Here is an 18,676-nt window from a genome sequence, read left to right as displayed (position 1 = left end):
CCTGGAAACATAGTCAAACGGAAAGAGTGTCTTCTTGGTGATGCCCCCCGCCGCATTGCAGGGTCCCCGCTGGGCCCTGGCACTCACGCGCTGTGTCTGCTTTCAGGGACCTCTGCCCTGCGACCCTGTGAGCAGCCCCTGCAGTGCGAGGTCTCCCACCAGCGGGGACAGGACCCCGTGCGTTACGACCTCACCGGCTGGCTGCACAAGGCCAAGCCCAACCTCTCAGCCCTGGATGCGCCCCAGGTCCTGCAGCAGTCGAAGAGGTGAGTCCCCCCGGGGCTGGGGACGGGTCAGAGCCCCTTGAGGCTCTGCCCGTGTCTCCCCGCTGGGGCCATGCAGTCGCAACGACCCAGCGAGTGAGGGCTGGTTGGGGAACTGTCCCCAATCACGCAAAGAACCGTAACTCAAATCGGAGCAGTTCAACATCTCCCCGGGGCCAGGTCGAGCTCAACCGAGGAGAAGAGCCGGCCTTCTGGGGAGGTGGAACAAAAGCTCAAAAGCTGTGACTTCTTATTTCGTTTTTTTGCCTCTCATTAAGTGTCTCAGAGATGATGGGACTGGAACAACTTTTATGGACATCCTAGAACTAGGGAGTCATAAAACCGAAGTGATAATGTTTTGTAGCATTATAAAAAGCTCACTGCATTCCCTGATGGCCCTTTTCAGAAGTGCTGGCCGAGGGCTGGCAGCCAATTGCTGCCTTCGGTTCCGAGAGTTCCTGGGAAATGCTTGTGTGTGTGCGTGTGCGTGTGCGTGCGCGTGCCTGTGCAAGTATGCAAAGTGATCCTCCCAAGTTCAGTGCTGGGGTCCTGCAGGGCCAGAGCTTGGAGACGAGGAGAGAAGCCGAGACCACCGGGGAGGTGTCTGGGGTGTGAGAGAGGGGAAGGAACACATACTGACCACTCACTATGTGCCTGGCGTCAGGCAAAAGGCTTTATAAGTGTCTTACAAATCCTTCCAGCAACACTGCATCCTTAGCCCCACTTTATAGGCACCCTATCTTGAACCCTAAATAAGTAGGTCATATAATAAAGTTGCCTCTTATTGGTCATGTTGCCTAATAAGGTTGTGTCGGATTGGTTAATTCTTGGTACCAGAAATGTTTATATACAAGTATAGGCACCTGACTTTTTAAAAAGTCACTTTGGAGAATAAAGGGTAAATAATAATAATAACTATTATAATAATAATTATAATAATAACTATTATATTTACTATTATAATAACTAGTTACTATGTAACTATTATAATAACTAATGATAATTGTTATTATTATTATTATTTGGGGAAATCAATCAAACTTATACCTATTTTTGATAGATTGGCCAAAAAATAACCTTTTTTGGTGTGCTGTGGAATTTTAGTAAGCACTTTATGTTTGCCATGAGACAGAAAAGGTTGCCAATCCCTGATCTGGGGCACTGTGGGCACTTTCCCTCCCCTGGGCTTGCTTGCTTTCTTTTCTTTTCTTTCTTTTTTTGGTTTTCTCCACCCTATAATAAGGATTTGTCCGATGAGACCACAAGATCCGCTGGGTATTGCCCACCTTAGGAGTCAGGCAAATGCTCAGCTCCTGCTTTTGCCTTTTTCAAGCTGCACAACCTGGGCCTCAGTTTCACAGTTTGAGAAGTGGGTGTGGCGATGCTTTGGTGACGTCACATGACTGAAGGCTTACTGAGGAGTGCAGGTCCTCAGCTCGTGTCTCATGACCACGTACATTCTCTTCCTGCTCCCAGATCCTGCGGCTCAGGCTGGGTGGCTGCGAATACGGTTAGGAAAGGGTGAGGCAAACCTCTGTGACCAGATGGCCCGGTGGGCCAGGGGCATTCTGGAGGAAGGAGCAGCACTGGTGGGTGAAGCCGCAGCTCGAGGGGGTGGGGTGAAAGTGGGGCAGGTTTGGGAGTCAGTCCCACTGGGATGTCACGGATGCTTGAGAGCCAGGCCTTGGTGGGGTCTGAGAGCGAACAGTGCTTTTCCTCAGCGTGCGGTTCTGCAGCCAAGGACACCGCATTTGTCAGGATTGCGTGCTTAGCACTTTGATTCCCGGTGCCACCCACTCTCTCTGGGGGCGGGCCCTGGGGACTTGCTTTGCTGCAAGCTTCTCTGGAGGTTCTTGGGCACTCTCAAATTTGGTCAAACACTCCTGCTTCGTATATCAGAAGCAGAGGCCCACAGAGGACACGCGACAAGCTCAAGGTCACAGAGTAAATTGAGGACCAGAGGCCAGGGCTCCCAGACCCACAGACGGGTGGGTCAGTTCATGTACAGGGACAGGACTGTGGGTGCGACCTCTTCTCCCCGTGCCAGGGAGTGGCACCCACATCCCCCAGGGCCCTGCCCTCCCCTCTCAGGGCTCCTGCTCCCAGGGGGCTCCCCTGACCCCCTCCCTGGATTTTTATATTTCCATGCAAGTGTACTCAGGCCATTTCCAGTCTTTGTACTCGGTCATGCCTTTAACCATTTAAACAGCTTTGGGGCATTTGAAACTCACTTCCTCAATAGTTCGCACAGCTGGGTGAGGCATAGAGGGAGACAGGTGATAACACAACTAGGGGCTGGGGGCTCGGGCCTGGGGTGTGGCCTGGACTCGCAGAGGGGGCAATGGAAGGTGCCTGTTGCTTCTCTGGGAGGGGTGGGGCAGGTGCGACTCCAGAGGCTCGGAGCTCTCTCGGGGCACCAGGGACATCCTAGGGCACGGCGGAGTCTGCCTGGTCTTCCTTCTCCTCTCTGCCCACAGAAGGAGGCAGGCCAGCACAAGGTCATCAGAGCAGACACACAAGGGGCCCTGGCCCTCTCCCACCGACCTCGGACCCTGTGCCTCACAGGAGTGCCCAGGGGAGGCCCTGACCACCCCTCGGCATCAGGCTGGACATTTCGTTGATAGTCCACTCTCACATGAAATACAGCGGAAACATCTCCCCCGGGCTGGACCTGTTCTAGGGATAACACAGACGGCTTGCCCTCTGAGAAAGCTCAGGCTCAACAGAGTCCCCACGGGTGTGGAAGGGACAGGACTGTGCAGAGGAGGAGAGATGCTCTGAGGTCAGAGGAGGGGAGGAGCGAGGAGGAAAGAACCGCATTTGTCACGAAGCAAAGGCGCGTCTGGCAGAAAAGGGCAGTAAACAGCTTGTGTGGTGCGTGGGGGGTGTGGGAAGCAAATCTGCGGGAGGCAAGGTGGACCCACTCCCCGTGAAGCCCCTGAAGCCCCTCTCCCTTCCCCGCACCTGCCAGGGAGGAGCTGAGGAGCCTGTTCCAGGCCCGGGCCAAGCTGTCCCCCGTGTGCCGGGCTGTGGCCGGCCTGGAGGGCACCTCCCAGCAGGCCCTGCAGAGGAGCTGCGCGGTGAGGAGGGTTTTTGCCAGCAGCTTCGCCGCAGTGAAGAGGAAAGCCCCGTGCTCCCAGATCAAGCTACAGATGGTGAGTGGGAGCCCCGTCCCCTCTGCTGCGTGTCCCTCCCCTCCCCCAGGAGGGGTTATCTCCAACCTCCCCCGTGGGCCTGAGGGGTCAGGGCTCGCCCCACAGCCCGCACTCCACAGAGAAGGAAACTGGGACTCAGAGCAGCAGAGAGACTTGGCCGCAGTCACACCGTGGGCCAGTGATGGGCCCAAGGCTGAGGTCAAAGCCTCGGCTACTTTGTACTGAGTGGCCTCTGGGAGTTTGTGGGAACCACAGTTGTCCTCTTGACTGAGGTGACGGGTATCACAGCCAGACCAGGCCCGCCTGCCCGTCCCCTCCCTCCCCATTGTCAAATGCCTGCACTTTCACCACTGCGCTGTCCCCCGGAGAAGGCAGCCGGCCGCAGCACTGGATGTAACTGCGTTACCTGCGTACGTTCATCCGGTGACACGTGAGAAAACGTGATTGGTCAGTGCTCAGGCTGGGCCTGAAGCACAGGGCAGGGAAGGATGAGTTCTGAGAGACACTTACAACATGTTACACCGGAAAGGCACACGCACTGGGCCCTGGGTTCCTGTCCCCTCTTCTGCTGGTGGTATGTGATCTCGGGCCTCTTGCTTGCCCTCCGCGTGCCTCATTTTCCCTACCTGTTAACACAGGGACTCCTTATAAAGGCCCCTTAGTTTTCATGAGCACAAACCCGGCTGTGGGCAGGAGAGGCCTGGGCCAGGCTGACTGACTGGGTGTTTGGGGAACGCCGGAGCTCTGCCTGTCTCGCCCTGAGCCAGCTGGCCCTGACTCCCTCTCCTCTCGGCCCTAGGACGCGCTGTCCAGCGTGATCAGAAGATCGCAGTTGCACTTCATCCACTGCCTGGTGCCGAGCCTGATGCTGGCGAGCAGGGGCGGGCAGGGGCCTCCGACCCCGCCGCAACCTGGCGGGGACAGACCTGGGGCAGGCGGGGCCCTGCCTGTGGACATCCCGGCGCTGAGGGTCCAGCTTTCAGGGTCCTGCATCCTGGAGGCGCTGCGTCTGCACAGGACAGGTGAGAGCCACCGGGGCAAGGGCCTTGTCTCTGACTCCAGGACATGCCCACCTGGGGCACCCAGGGGACAAGAGCACTTACTGTGTGCCGGGACATGCCCACCCAGGGCACCCAGGGGACGAGAGCACCTACTGTGTGCCAGGACATGCCCACCTGGGGCACCCAGGGGACGAGAGCACCTACTGTGTGCCAGGACATGCCCACCTGGGGCACTCAAGGGACGAGAGCACCTACTGTGTGCCCCGGAGCTTTACAGATGAGGAAGTGGGAGCTCAGAGAGGGAAAAGAGGTCCCTCGGCTGGGATGTGGCGGAGCCTGGATTTGGACCAGGTCTCTCCAAATCCAGAGCCCGTCCTGTTGCGTGGAAGAGCAGTGCTCCTGCACGGCTGGGCCTGCGTCTTACCCTCTTCCCTCCACCACCAAGTGCACTTGGAAGCCTCTGCCTTGGGGTCGAGAACAGAATTCCCTGAGGGAGTAGTGGTTTGGTTAAGAGACCCAGCCTGGTTTGGGAGACCAGCGTGGAAACAGGTGATAATGGCATGATGTGACAAGGGCCTGTGTCACTCAGGGACACAGGAAGTACCTAGGTGCCTGGAGGAGGAAGCTCTGGGCTCTCACGGGGGAGGCTGGGAGAACCTCCTGGAGGAGGGGACATCTTAGCTGGGCATGGACACAAAACACGCGGCCCACCTGTGGGGTCCAGGGAGAGAGGGCGCATCGGGCAGAGGGATCTGCATCGCCAAGGCAGGGGGGCACGGCCGAGGAATGGGGTTCAAAGGGAGCGAGGGACTTGTGGGAGACGAGGTGGGGAACCCATCCGGGAAGGCTGTGAGTTTGGTCTCTGGAAGGTGGGTTTTCTGCAGGTCCAGCTGAGGAGAGGAGGGGGCTGGGGGTGGGGGGACGAAGGGGTTTGAATCAGAGCGATGCAGTCTTGCAGGCCCGCAGTTCAGAAAGCGAGCTCATGCCTGGTGTCGCCACCGTTGGCTCATCGTACGAGTTCAGTTCAGTCCGAATCCTCCTGCTTCTCTTCTGCCTCTCAGGCCCCAGGGGCCAGCACATGGACGCCCCTCCCTGGAGTTAGCGATGCCTCAGGTGCAGCGGGTCTCCCTGCAGACGCTGGGGCTGGTGGGGGGCCCAGGTGAATGCCGACTTGTTTAATGTCTCCGGTCCCCACTGCGCCAGCTGGTGCGTGCCGCCCCCATCTCTGCCCACTGCGTTAATGATGGAACCCTGGGCACACGGTGTTTGGCGGAGAAGCCGGGAGCAGCTGGAAGCAAAGATGAGCCCCTCGCTCCCCTGAGCTTCCCATTGATTTCCCCTCCCGCCTGCGCAGCCACCGGTGGAGAGAGACAGATCATGTCACAGGGGAAGAGCAAGCGCCAGGCGGTGGCAGCGGGCGGCTGATCGATTCTGCCTGGCTGGCTGGCAGGGGGCGCCGGGCCTTAGCAGGGGCCCTGGACGGCGTCAGGGTCCCCGAGTGCGAGGTCAGGTCAGCTTGGGCCCTCCCTCGGGCGGGGTCCCTGCTGCGGCCTCTGTCCTCTGCGTTCTCAGCAGGGCCCTGTCGGTCAGGATGGGTTTTCCAACCGAGGGAAGGGTTGATGCTTGTGGTGGAACTTGTTTCAATGGCTGCCTCCCAGACCCGGTTCATTTCCTCATTGTTTTCTGCTCTGAAGTTGCTTCTGTCTTTCTCACACCGTGGAAGAAATATCCCATGCATCCGTAGAGGCATACATATGTAAAATACTGATGCTCTTGAATTCACGCAAATATAATGTATACATATAGGTACACATGCATGCATAATGCACACACATGTGTGCTGTTCATGGAGGACTACGACGGTGTTGGGCACTTTCCCTGTGGTCAAGCAGGTTCGGGGGACTCTGGGTTCAGCAGAGCTGAGTGGGCATCTTCCCTGCCGAGCTTCCTGGAGCCTCTGACATGGATGCTGAACTCCCGGGGAGGGGCGGCTAAGGGTGCAGCTTTCCCAGACTCGTTGTGGTGCATCTTATAGGGTTTGTGTTCCGCAGAGAGCTTCAGGGAGTGTGGGTTGAGCTCCGACGTTAGCACATGGGGAAACCAAGGCCCCAAGAAACGAGTCCTTGGAGCAGGTTAGTGGCCAGGCTGGGAGCTGGGCCCTGGGCTGGCTGATCACCTGGGCTCCTGCTCTCCCCCAGGCTATGCTGACCACATGGGGCTCGCCCGGTTCCGGCGGCGGTTCCAGGTGCTGGACCCCCCGCTCGCGAAGAAGTTCCTGTCGGCCACCGAGGGAATAGACGAGAGGAAGGTACGTGGGGATGGGTGCCGGTCCGGGTGTGGGCCTTGGATGCTTCTGTTCCGTAGGGGAGGACAAGGGGCCACCTCGACCGGCTGGGGTCTGAGAGCTGGGCTTTGGGGGCGAAGATGAGGGCGGTGTGAGGTGTGGCCCAGATCCCTGCGCCAGGCCACGCCCCCTGCCATGTCACTCGGGACACCGCCCATCCCACAGTGGCCCTTCCGAAACCCTGCGTGAGGAAGTGCAGGAGAAGAATCAGAGCGGTGACAAGGGCGTGTCCCAGCCAGACGGGCCCTGGGCAAGGTGAAAGCCCCCACTTCCAGAGGGAGTTGCACTCGGCACCAGCGCCCCGAGATAGTCCGTGAACAGGGGGCTTCACTATCAGAAAAGTTTGGGAGCATTTCACGCCAGAGCCCCGTCGTAGAGAATTGCTGTGAACCATCCGTCCCCCAGGGCCTGTGACTAGCTGATGCCTCTGTCTGGGGTGCCCTCTCCCCATCTTTGCTTGGCCAGCATTGACCTGCTCCTCTGACGCTGGGAAGATGTTACTGTCTGCCACTCACCGCGTTGTAATGTCTGTGTAGCACTTACCCTGATGTGAAATCAGTCGGTCCCCTGCGTGTTTTCCAGCTCGCGGCAGGTGTCGGCTCTCTGACGAGCGAATGACCACACGCACCTGCCCTTGCCCTTCTGCCCCTGCGTCCCCTTTCTCTGACCCTACCGCAGACTCCTGGGGCTGGGGCCTGGTCTTCACCCCCAGTGCCAAACCCTCCGTGATGTTTCCATTGAGAACGGCCACCAGCCGATGGTTACAGAGCTCTTTAGAGTTTGCAAAATCTTCTGACATCCTCTCAGCAGCCCTGCAGAACAAGAGCGATGCTGGCCCTGTTACCACGGAGAAAACAGAGTCTCACGAGACGGTCGGTCGCCCCTGAGGCCACTCAAGCCAGGCACACGTGGGTTTTGTCCTGAACCCAAGTGTCATCATTCCAGGGAGAGTCGTTGAGAGAACGGGGGCTCCAGAGTCGCACAGACCTGCGATAGACTCCCAGCTGGGGCTGCCTCAGTTTCCCCACCTGTAAAGTGGGAACAGCAATAAGGCGTACCTCAGTGGGGTGTTTTGAGGATTATGTATATAACAGCGTGGTTGCTGTGCTTGGCACAGAGCCTGGTGCGTGCTGAGGGCTCCGTTCCCATGAACCCTTATTATCGGCGTCCTTGTCGTCGTCCTTCAAGGCCAGAGTGGCGGTGACCAGGCCGCCCAGGCTGCACTCTCCCCACCACGTTGTTGAAACTGCACCTCCAGGGGAGCGTGCCCACGCGTGCTTGAGATCGTCGGCCCTCCAACCCCCAGTCACAGCAGTCACGAAAGTCACGAGGCCGGAAGGATAAACAGAGCCACAGTCATTAGGTCCTTTCCTGAGTCTTCTCAGCAGCAGGGACCAGGGCAGGGGCCACCTCCTGAAGACAAGGCAGCCCCTCCCACGTGGCCCTCCTAATTCACCACGGGGAGGGGACCTCAGACCCAGCTGGCGGGGCACAGACCACCCTCCGTCTGGGTGGCGGCCCAGTTGGAAGCTGTAAAACTTGGCCTGGCTGGACCCCGCTGAGCACTGTGTATCAGTCTTTACTGGGGGCCCCGTTGGCCCAACTAGACCTCTGCTGCGAGCACCCGGTGTGGAGCTGTGGGAGGAGCTTGGGCGCCTCCACAGTCGCAGGCGGCCACGATGTGCAGTGTGGGGAGTTTCTGCACGAAGGTGGGCGTGGCTTGTTGAAGGAAGCGTTTCTTTTCCCAACGACTCAGCAGTTCTCCGTCGTAGCCAAACCCAGACCAACGCCAGGCCCACGCTGGAGGCCTCAGGAAGTGGAAAATTACACACGGAATGGACTCGCTGGGAAGTTTTCGCTGCTGCTAATTCTTTTTTTCATTTGCTCACAAATTTCATTTGCTGCAGTATAGTGTTCTGGCAGCAGCAAAAGGAAATAGAATCCTGCCTGTTATGAAAAAGCTGATAAATATTCATCTTCCAGGCAGCATGCTAGGCCATGAATTATACATGAACATGTGCTCGGGTGGGCAAACTGTCAGCCTGTGTGTGTAAAGCAGTTAAGACCTCAGGATTTAAGACCAGTTTGACAGCGGGGAAAGGTCAATATTGTCTTTAGGCACTAGAGGGCAGCAGAGGGAGTTCATCGTCAGGGTATGAAATGGCCTCTGTGAGGTCCCCTGTGTGCCTGGCAGGGTACCCTCGCGCTATTTTGTGTTCCTGGAACAGAAAACGCACACATCTGTTACCACGTGCACACGAACTGTCATCGCCACGTGTCAGGCACGGGAGGCAAAGGTCGCAGGTCCTTGGCCTGGAGCAGCCCTGGCCAGAGGAGGCCATCCCACTGCTGGCATGATCCCCACTTTGCAGCAGGGGGATCGCCCCACTGAGGCCGTCCCCGCCCAGGTGGGTGGTGGGGTTCCCCTCTGGCGCTGCGGCGCCTCACACAGGCCTTTTACTTTTCATGGTGGGAAAACACACGCCACGTAAACTTTGCCGTCTGAAGCCTCTTTCAGTTTGCAGACCAGTATCGTTGAGAACCCTCAGATTGTGGCCCTGGCGGGTGGTGGCTCGGTGGCTGCGCTGTCTTGTACACCAAAAGGTTGCAGGTTCGATCCCTGGTTGGGGCGTGCATGGAGGAAACGGATCAATGTTTCTCTCTCACATGGATGTTGCTCTTTCTCTCTCTCCCTTCCTCTCTCTCTCTGAAGTCAACGAGTATATCCTCCAGTGACAATTAAAAAAAAAACATTCTTATTGCTGTGCAACCATCACCACCATCCTTCTCCAGAGCTTTTCCGTCTCACAAAACTGAAACTCTGGACCCCTTAAGCGCTAGCTCCCCATTGGCCTTCCGCAGCGCCGGCACCCGCCCTTCCACTTCCTGTCCCCATGCACTTGACTCCCCTCGGTGCCTTGTACAAAGAACTGCACGGCATTTGTCTTTTCGTGACTGGCTAACTTCACCCAGCACAGCGTCCTCAGAGTGTGTCCGCTTGCAGCGCGTGTCAGAACTTCTTCCCTTCTGAAGTCTGAGTGATACTCCGTAGCGTGGATGGGCCACGTGCTGTTTGTCCAGCCTTCTGCCAGAGGACGCTGGGGCCGCTCTCACCCGCCTTTTGGTTATTGTGAATAACGCTGCCGTGAACATGGGTGTACCAGTCTCTGCTGGCATCCCTGCTTTAGTTCTTTTGGGTAGGTGCCCAGAATTTCTGGATCATACGGTATTCTATATTTAATTTGGGGGGTGGGGGGCCTCCATGCTGTTCCCCACAGCAGCTGCACCAATTCACATTCCCACCAGCAGTGCACAAGGGTTCCCTTTTCTCCACATCCTCATGAACACTCCCCTCCTGTTTGTTATAGTAGCCTTTCTGATGGCTGCGAGGTGGCATCTTATTGTTTTCAACGTGCATTTCTCTGATCGTCAGTGACATGGAGCATTTTTCCTGCTCACACAAGACTTTTGAATGGAAGCTCTCTGAGGCCCAGCGGTGCTGGGTGAGGTTCTCTATAGAATGTGCCATCTGTGGTATTCATTTAAAATGATTATTCGTTTCACCCAACTTTAGCCAAGTGCCTACTGTGCGCCAGGCCCCATGCTAGGTGCCATACGGGTGAATAGGACAGTCTCACTGGGGGAGAAACACTCACACAAGCAATGTCTGCACAGAGGGATGGCTTTGGGACACCCCAGGGAACACCCCTAAAATATCCGATGCTTCAGCAGGGGTAGGAGTGGGGCGGCAGGGAAGGCATCTCAGGGTTGAGCCTGGAGGGGTGCGTCGGAGGGATCAGGGCAGGGGCGCACACAGGGTGTAGCTTGTGCGGAGACCCGCAGCCGGCAGGCTGTGTGCCCGGCTTCGCGCTGCTTGAGCATACCGGGTGTTGGGTGTCCGGTGTCCAGGAAAGGGTCTGAAGATGCTGGCAGGGGCCAGGCCGTGGGTCACTGTTGGCAGAGCTGGAGAGTATGGGCTTCCCTGGGGGTCAGTGATGGTCCGCTGAGAGGTTTTCAACAGGGCATGCCGTAGACAACCTGACCTTTATGACTTGGTCTGGCTTAAGCAGAACTAGGAAGGGATTCAAGTCCACTCTGCCCATTGCATGGTCCTGTCTAGGGAGTGACGTCCTCACACTGACCTCCAGCTGTTCAGGATGTCCCGCCTCCCCTAGACACCAAGGTCCGTGCTCCAGTCTGCATAATGACCTTGTATTCCCTTCTAGTCATCTTGGGGCCCATTCTTCTCTCCTGGGTTATGGCATCTGGTTAAATCGATACTTTAAATTACACTGAAGCCCACCCACAGCGGCCAGAATGGGGGGCTCTCCGGCAGGTCAGTGGAGGCGTTCCTTCAGCTTACCTTGACTCTGACCCAGGTGCCGGTCCCCCGGTCTCTGCTCCTATGGCCGGAGTTGCCAGGTCTGTCTCGTCAACGTGACAACCCCCCGAGAGTGCCTGCAGCACACTGTCGATCGATTTCAGCCAGCCCAGTCTCCGTCCCTGGGGACTCGGTCTGAAGAACACAATTAAGGGGTGTTAAGCTACCTCCTCAAAGGCAGCAGCTCTTATTTCATCTCAGACTCGGTGGACACTCCCAGTTCCCTCCTAATTCGTCTCAGTCTCTTTCTTCTTTCAAGAGGCCCCGTGAGCCCGTGGTCGGGGGAGCTGTCCGCTCTCAGGGTGCTGAACGACTCTTCAGGCGCTCCCAGAGCCTAAGCCCGGTGGAAACTATTCATTTATGATCCTTTTCCTGCTCACCTTGTTGTCCTCCATTTTCAAGTCAGCTGTTCTGATAATTCTGTGTGTTTTCCATTTAGTGTGAACCAACCAATTTTGTGTGTGTGTGTGTGTGTGTGTGTGTGTGTATTTGTTCATATAGTTTGTTTGTTTGAAGCCTGGTTTCTGACCTCTCTCCCTCCATTCATTCGTGCCCACAGGTGGCATTTGATCGGGCATAACAAAGCACCTGGCACACAGTAGGTCCCTAGTGGAGGGCAGCTGCAGGTCCAGGGTGGCTGCTGGGCCATGGCATTTTGAGGACGAGGTGCCGCGCTGCTGGCAGCCCCGAGGTTCACCGGGCGAATGCCCCGTCCCACGAACGCGGCTCCCCATGTGCACGGCTCGCTCAGGTGCGAGCCTGGGCAGCGTTTCCCGGCCGTGACCCTTGCTCATTCCTGGAGCCTCTCACTGCCGGCCTTGCGTGTTTGGCTCCGTGTGAGATGTCAGCCCCCGTGCGTTTTGGGTGCATCCTTGTCGAGCATTGGCGGGAAAGCTCTTTGTAAACCTCCAGGACACAAAGGGGCTCTGGGAGTGGAGGCATGAGGCAGGTTTCCCCAGGTACATTCAGGGACTCATGCTTTGAGCCCAGCGTGGTGGAGGTGACGCGTGTGTCATCTCCCCACCAGTTACTAGCGTTTATGGAGATGTAACGTGTCCCAGGCATGGCAGGAAGCGCTCTGTGTGCGTTATGCAAGCTGCTTGGAAGTCGTGGTCAAGTCCAGCATCTAAGCCCACAGAGGGTTTCTACTGACTGCTTTTGTGGTGGTGGCTGTTTCCTTGAGTGTAGGTGGTGGTGGTGTTTTTTGCATGACTTGTAACTCTTTTTTTGTTTACGACTGGACATTTGAGATAACATGTGACAGCATCTCTAGATTCTGGTCCCCCCCCACCCAGCTATTTAGTTACTAACGTATCTGGACTAGACTTTTGGAGTCTGTCTCCCCCGTGGTATGAGACTGCTAATAGCTCTGTTCAGCGTTTAATTCTTGTTTTTACTGTAAGTCGTGGGTCCTCGGGGGGTGCCCCGTGTCAGTGTAGCGGTCGGTAGGGGCTGTCCTCACACACCGTGAGTCTGAATCACTCGCTGAATTGGCTTGGAGCTGTGTGTGCGCCGGGAAATGTGTTCTACGTTCAAGCAATGACAGTTGTGTCTTGCTCTTGCTCTTTCTTTGGCTCATGGCCTTGTGTCTAAATGGGGATTTGGAGATAGCCAGGGCCATCCCTCTCTCTCTCTCAGGCGTGCACTTGGCCTTGATCCCGTGCCAGCCTTTCAAGTGGGGGCTTCTCAGGGTGTGGGAAAGGCTGCCCCATTCCCATGCCCTGTTCCCACACCTCCCTGTTAAATTTGGGCCGGTCAATGCTCATTGCTTCCCCAGTCAGGATAACAGTCTCAGGCTAGTGTGCCATTGACCTTCTTCATTTGTCTGCTGCCGAGGTCACTGGTGGTTCTGACAGTGGCCCTGGGTGGGGGCTTTCCCTGTGCTTCGCTCCACGTACGTAGCCCCTTCTGCAATGCAGCTGCTAGAATTCACAGCTTGTCTCTCCCTGGTAGGGTTCCGCAGTGACAGAGCTCAGTGGGGGATCGGAAGAGCGCCACTCAAGATTGTCACAAACCCCCACTGTTCCTCCCTGACGTTCGATAGGTTTTTCCTTGAATGAATGCTTCCCACTTTGTTGTCTCTCCTGGCTCAATTTCCAGAGTATTGAAACTTGTTGTTTTTTGAAAATAGCATCCATTTTTCTCACTGTTTTCTGGGGGAGAGGATTTATGGAGCTCCTGGCTTGTGGAAGGCCTACGTGCTACTTTTGCGACCTCCTGAAGTCCCCACGGCGCCCTAGTAGGGTAGTCACGACCGCCCCCTCTTCTAGGACATGATGGTCAGAGAGGGGGGTGGGTGGCTCAGGGTCACACAGCCTGGTGAACCGGCGGGGCCGGACGGGAGCCCGCTGTCTGAGGACAGAGAAAAAGCTCAAGGATCTGGTTCCCTGGGGTTGCGCCTTCCCCTGTCACATGTGACCTTTGACGAGTCATTTTGTGGCTCCCGATCCTACTCCTACTCTCTCTCTCTCTCTCTCTCTAAAACGGGCGTAAAACAGCACCTGTTGCCGTGGTTTGAAAATAGGAGGAGTGATGTGCAAGGTGCTGGAGGCAATGGTCAGACTCAGAAATGTGGGAGGAAACCATTGCCGACGTTTTCCTCAGCGTCCCCCGTCCAGAGGAACACGCTTCGTTCAGTTATCCGGGCAGGGCAGGGGGCACAGCTGGCTCCGCACAGATGCAGCTCCGGGGGGGTGGGTGGCATTTCCTACAGGAAGCCTGGGTGCTGGCCCTGGGTTCCATCAACGTGCGGCCGAGTGAGATCGCGGATGCTGCACCCAGCTTGTGACAACTGCTGAGAGTGATACCAGGGATGGGGCTGATAACAGTAATTAAGGACAAAGTCACCGACAAAGTCGTTTTCCCAGGCTCTCAATGTTTCATTCCAACCCTGGCCCACTGGGGGCCGGGAGTGTCACCCCCGTGCTGCAGGGGGGGAGAAGGAGGGTGAGAAGTACAGGTAGGTCGGCACCTGCAGCCATGCCCTCCCTCCCTCCAGCCTTTCCACCGAGACTTCCTTCTCTGTCAGCAGGACAGAGCGTCTTTGTCCGACCCGATGCTCCTGGCTGCACAGACACCCCAAGGGCCGTGAGAAAACAAGGAGACGGGGAGGAATCCTTGAGGGTGTGTTCGGTGGTGTTTGGGGCGCCCCTCCGCACCACCACCAGGTTTGACCTCGACACAGCTGGTGGGCCTGGCCCCAGGGCGGTGGGACCGGCTCGCAGTACGAGTCAGTGCTCCCTGGGCGCCTGGTGCTGTGCCGAGTCCTTCTCCGGCACGAGTCCACCGTCTTCTGCGAGAGCACTGCTATGCCCCCCTCCCCACACCACCCCGTTTTTCCAAAGAGGAGCCCTTCCTCTCAGAGTAAAACGCTTGTCCAAGGTCTCATAGTTCCTGAGGGCTGACACTGGGATCTCAGCCCGGCGGGCCTAAGTCCAGATTCTTATTCCATGCACCCCCCACCCCCCAGCGTCTGCTCTGAGGATTGGCTGGAAGGTAGACTTAGAAAAGTTGCATTGGCTGTAACCTTCATTTATTTTTCATCCAATCTATTTTCAGCCCATTTTTAGGTTGTTTTCCTCTTGCGCAGGGAGGAAAGATGCTGTGTTGTGGAGGTACTGGTTTTCTGCATTCTGCTGCCTATAGCTCCCTTGGCGCATTTTTTGGCTAAAATGTAATAAGTGAAACCACTACATTTTTGGAGGGGCCTTATGGACTGTTCTTGCAGGAGGTCGAGGGAGGGAACTTCTTCCCAGACTGCAGTCTTGGACTCAACTTTTAATGAGCTTTTTAAATATATATATGTGTGTGTGTGTGTGTGTGTGTGTGTGTGTGTGTGTGTGTATCTTAGGAAGTTTTCTGTGATGCTAATGACCCGTGGAATTGAAATTCATCCGCTAAATTATTCCAGCCTCATAATACCTTTTGCTTCTTGAGGGTCACGTTTGCTTTTCTGACAGTTTATTCCGAAAGCAGACCTTGTGATATTCGAGGGGAGGAAGGGCCGTCAGGGATGGCGTCGGGCGGGGGGGGGGGGCGGGGGAGGGCCTCCGGCGGGCACTCGGACACCAGGCGTGACCCGTGTCTGCCTGAATGACGGCGCAGGTCTCCGGCGGGATCGTTCCAGCTCTCGGGAGTTCACGGGAAGAGGAAAACTCCGTGAATTAGCGGGTGGTTCGGCCAAGGCTGCATCCAGGAGCCTCTGCGAGAGGATTTGTTTCTCTTGCCTGGGCCTGCCTCCCCACCCCCCTCGCCTTGAGCCCCGTCGGCTCACTCTCGTTTGGGTGCTCGTCCGTTCAGGCACCCTGCTCACTGGGCTGCTGCTGTGTGCGCAGAACAGCACCGGGTGCGGCGGGGGGAATGGGAGACGGGTCACCCGCGGGCTGTCCCTCTGTGATCCAGGTCCAGCACAGAGGGCTGACGGCTGTGCCGTCCATTTAGCAAATATTTTCTGGGCGTGAGGCCGTTCCTGGTGAGTACAATGAAAGAAGGACAGAGCATTGGGGTGCCTGTCACAAGGGACTTTAGTGACACAGGGAGTGCATTTCTTAGTGGCTTGGAGTCCTCTGGAGCCATTCCGGTCACATGAAACAGTCAGGATGTCGGTGCTACAATGTAACCAGACTGGCCTCAGTTCAAGTCTGGCTTCGTTGGCTTCTGTGTCACCTCGTAACGTTGAAGAAATACCTTTATTTATTTATTTTTTGCAGTAAAATATGCATATCACGAAACTCACCATTTTCACTGTGTTTGCGTGTGCAGTCCAGTGGCATTAAGTATGTCCACACTGTTGTCTAGCTGTCACCATCATCCATCTCCAGGATTCTCCCATCTTGCAAAACTGAAACTCTACCCATGCAGCACTAACTCCCCAGCCCCCTTCCCTCCAGCCCCTGGTAACCGCTGCTCTGCTTCTTGTCTCTGTGAATTTGACTGTTCCAGATACTTTATGTAAGTGCAATCATGCAGTATTTGTCCTTTTGTGGCTAGTGCATTTCACTTAGCGTAATGTCCCCCATGTTCGTCCATACTGTAGCATGCGCCAGAATTTCATTCCCCTTTAAAGCTGATTAGTATCCGTTGTCGTGAACACCCCATTTTGTTTATCCATCCCTCTGCCAGTGGGCGCTTGGGTTGCATCTACCTTTTGGGCCACAAATACCTGCCCAGGTCCCTTCTTCCACTTCTGGTGGGTCTGTGTCCTGCAGTGGGATTGCTGGGTCCTGTGGGGGTGATTCTATGTTGAATGTTCTCCGGACCGCCGTGCTGTTTTCCGTAGCCGACACCTCTATCGTTTGGTTTCCTATCTTTGGTTTTCTCATCTGTAAGAATGGGCATAGTAATGGGACACCCTGCCTAGGGTGGCTTTGAGGACGACACGAGATGGTGCCTGTGAAGGTCCCAGAAGAGTTGATGGCACACAGTAGGTGCTCAGTACACATCCATCTCTCGGGTGAGGGTGGTCTCTCTCCACTCATAGACGTGCGGGGTTGCCCGCTGTCTCCCGGCTACCCCGGCTGCCTGAACTCCTGCGTCGGGAGTCCCCCGCCTGCTGTCTGTCTTCTCTCACCTCTTTCTCCTCCGCAGGCGGTGGAGGAGCTCCTGCAGACGCTGGACCTGGAGAAGAAGGCAGTGGCCGTGGGGCACAGCCAAGTGAGTAGAGCCCCTTTCGGGTGCCGTTCTGCCCGCGACACCGGGGAGCCGGCGGGGGGAGAACCCAGTGCGTGTCCTGCCCGTCTTGTAGGGCCATGGAGATAGTGTTGCACTGCGGGAGGACATAGCATAGCAGAACACCACGTATTAGAGGCCACGCTCCCGGGACCTCCAGGGTCTGAAAGAGTTCGCATTCTGGGGCTCAGGGTGCCTTCCGGAGCCTGAGGAGGAGCTGCCGGGACACCTGAGGGGAAACACTCCTCACTGTTGCTCGGAGCCTGGGGACTCGGACTTCACAACCAGCTGCAACGCGATGCTCGTCCTCGCCCACGAGCAGCAAGGAGCAAAAAGCAAGGGCTTGAGGGGGCGGCACGTGATTGTTAGGGTTGAGAGAAAACGCTTCTTCCAAACTGGTGTTGAGCCTACAGCTCTTCCAAAACTGTTTAAACACTTGGAGAATTTCACGGAGCCCCAGTAGGCTCCTATTTAAAGTTTTCAAGAGGAAAAATGCAGTATTTCAGGCTTCCCAAGCTGTTTGGCCATGGGACCCTCACCCTTCCGGTTCTGCAGAAGACCCGTTACCCTGTGCCAGAACTAGTGTTCCGTGGGCAATGGTTCGGGAAGTGGGGTACAGAGACTGTAATTCGTTATCTACTGATCGATTAGTATCAACCAATAAACTTTGGCGATCACCGTCCCCCTCCAAGTGCCATTCGAGGTGCTGGGGAAGGGCCGTGAGGCCCCAGAGCCCGCCGGGGGGGCACCCGTGGCCGTCAGTGCTCCCTGGAGCCCCGAGAAGCCCGACCCGTCACCCTTCCATCCTTGGAGAGCTCGCCGTCCTTGATGCAGGTCGTGGTGCCGTTCACACTCCAGCCTCTCCCCGTAGACCGCACGGTCCTGCGGGAGTGTGTGGTTGAAGCTGTTGTCAGTCTGCTGTGGTCGCCACACGATTCTTCCTGCTGGGAGCCGGCAGCAACCTCGCAGGCTTCTCCAATCACGGGAATAAACCTGCCAGGGACGGGCTCCCGCCAGGAGCCAAGCGCGATGCTAGGCAGTGTCACGTATTGTTTTCGTTTTTCCTTCACGAGCTCCTGTGAGGTAATTGGCATATCCCTTCTTTGCAGATGAAAAAGCTGTGCCGCTGGGAGGCCGGCCCCTTTTCCAGGTCTCGTGGGTAGCTGGGGGTGTGGGGGCAGCTCCCGTGAAAACCTGGGTGGGCCCAAATCCAGGGGCCTTCCGACGTGCTGTGGGTTCTGTTGTTGATTAATGTACACAGACAACAGAGTCTCTGCACACAGGTGTCCATGGTTGGACTCAGAGGAATTATTCCTCAGCTCTAAGAACTTCATCCTTCCAGGCCAGCAGCTCTGGCGGTGTGGTCCCTGGGCCAGCAGCATCTGTGTCACCCGGAAGCATAAACTATTAGGTGCCCCCCCCAGGCCTGGTGACTCTGAAACTCTGGGCGTGGGAGCCCACAGCGGGGGTTGGAACAAGCCCTCGAGGGGACTCCAGGGCACTCCCATGTTTGAGAGTCACGGATCTAGATAATCACTCAGCTATTTTATAGATGCTCAGATGGTTCCCCACGGCCCCACCAGCTATGGCGGGCAAGGGTGAAAGCAGAGAGGTCCCTGGGCACAGTTTCACAGCGGTGAGGGTGCGGGCAAGGGGTCTGGAAGCCAACATCCCAGCAACGAGACGTTGTCACCAGGGAGTAGTACTTGGTGTTCACTAAGAAACGGTCAAGAGCAAATTAAGGGCAATGTATCCTTTGGCAGCCAGGCTATGCAGTAGGCTGCGATCTTTATGGGCAGATGCAACTCCCATTCACGACAGGATCTGGCACTTAGTAGGTGGGAAGGCTCTGAAGGGGACAGATC

General features: G+C 56.6%; 1 protein-coding gene across 2 annotated transcripts in view; it reads left to right on the top strand.

Annotated features, from left to right (window-relative positions):
* Positions 1 to 18,676, top strand: part of MYO18B (myosin XVIIIB) — a 225,154-nt gene that overhangs the window by 70,210 nt on the left and 136,268 nt on the right. For both annotated transcript variants that reach the window (XM_045843131.1, XM_045843139.1), the window contains exons 18-22: positions 107 to 266; positions 3,235 to 3,418; positions 4,218 to 4,440; positions 6,618 to 6,727; positions 16,731 to 16,796. In XM_045843131.1, the coding sequence (XP_045699087.1) occupies positions 107 to 266; positions 3,235 to 3,418; positions 4,218 to 4,440; positions 6,618 to 6,727; positions 16,731 to 16,796 (743 nt within the window). The remainder of the gene's footprint in view (positions 1 to 106; positions 267 to 3,234; positions 3,419 to 4,217; positions 4,441 to 6,617; positions 6,728 to 16,730; positions 16,797 to 18,676) is intronic.

The sequence above is a fragment of the Phyllostomus hastatus genome, unplaced genomic scaffold (genome assembly GCF_019186645.2).
Source record: "Phyllostomus hastatus isolate PE091 unplaced genomic scaffold, TTU_PhHast_1.1 phas_contig_1162, whole genome shotgun sequence".
NCBI lineage: Eukaryota > Metazoa > Chordata > Mammalia > Chiroptera > Phyllostomidae > Phyllostomus > Phyllostomus hastatus.
Note: the sequence above shows the minus strand (reverse complement) of the source record. Positions and strands in the feature narration are given on the sequence as shown.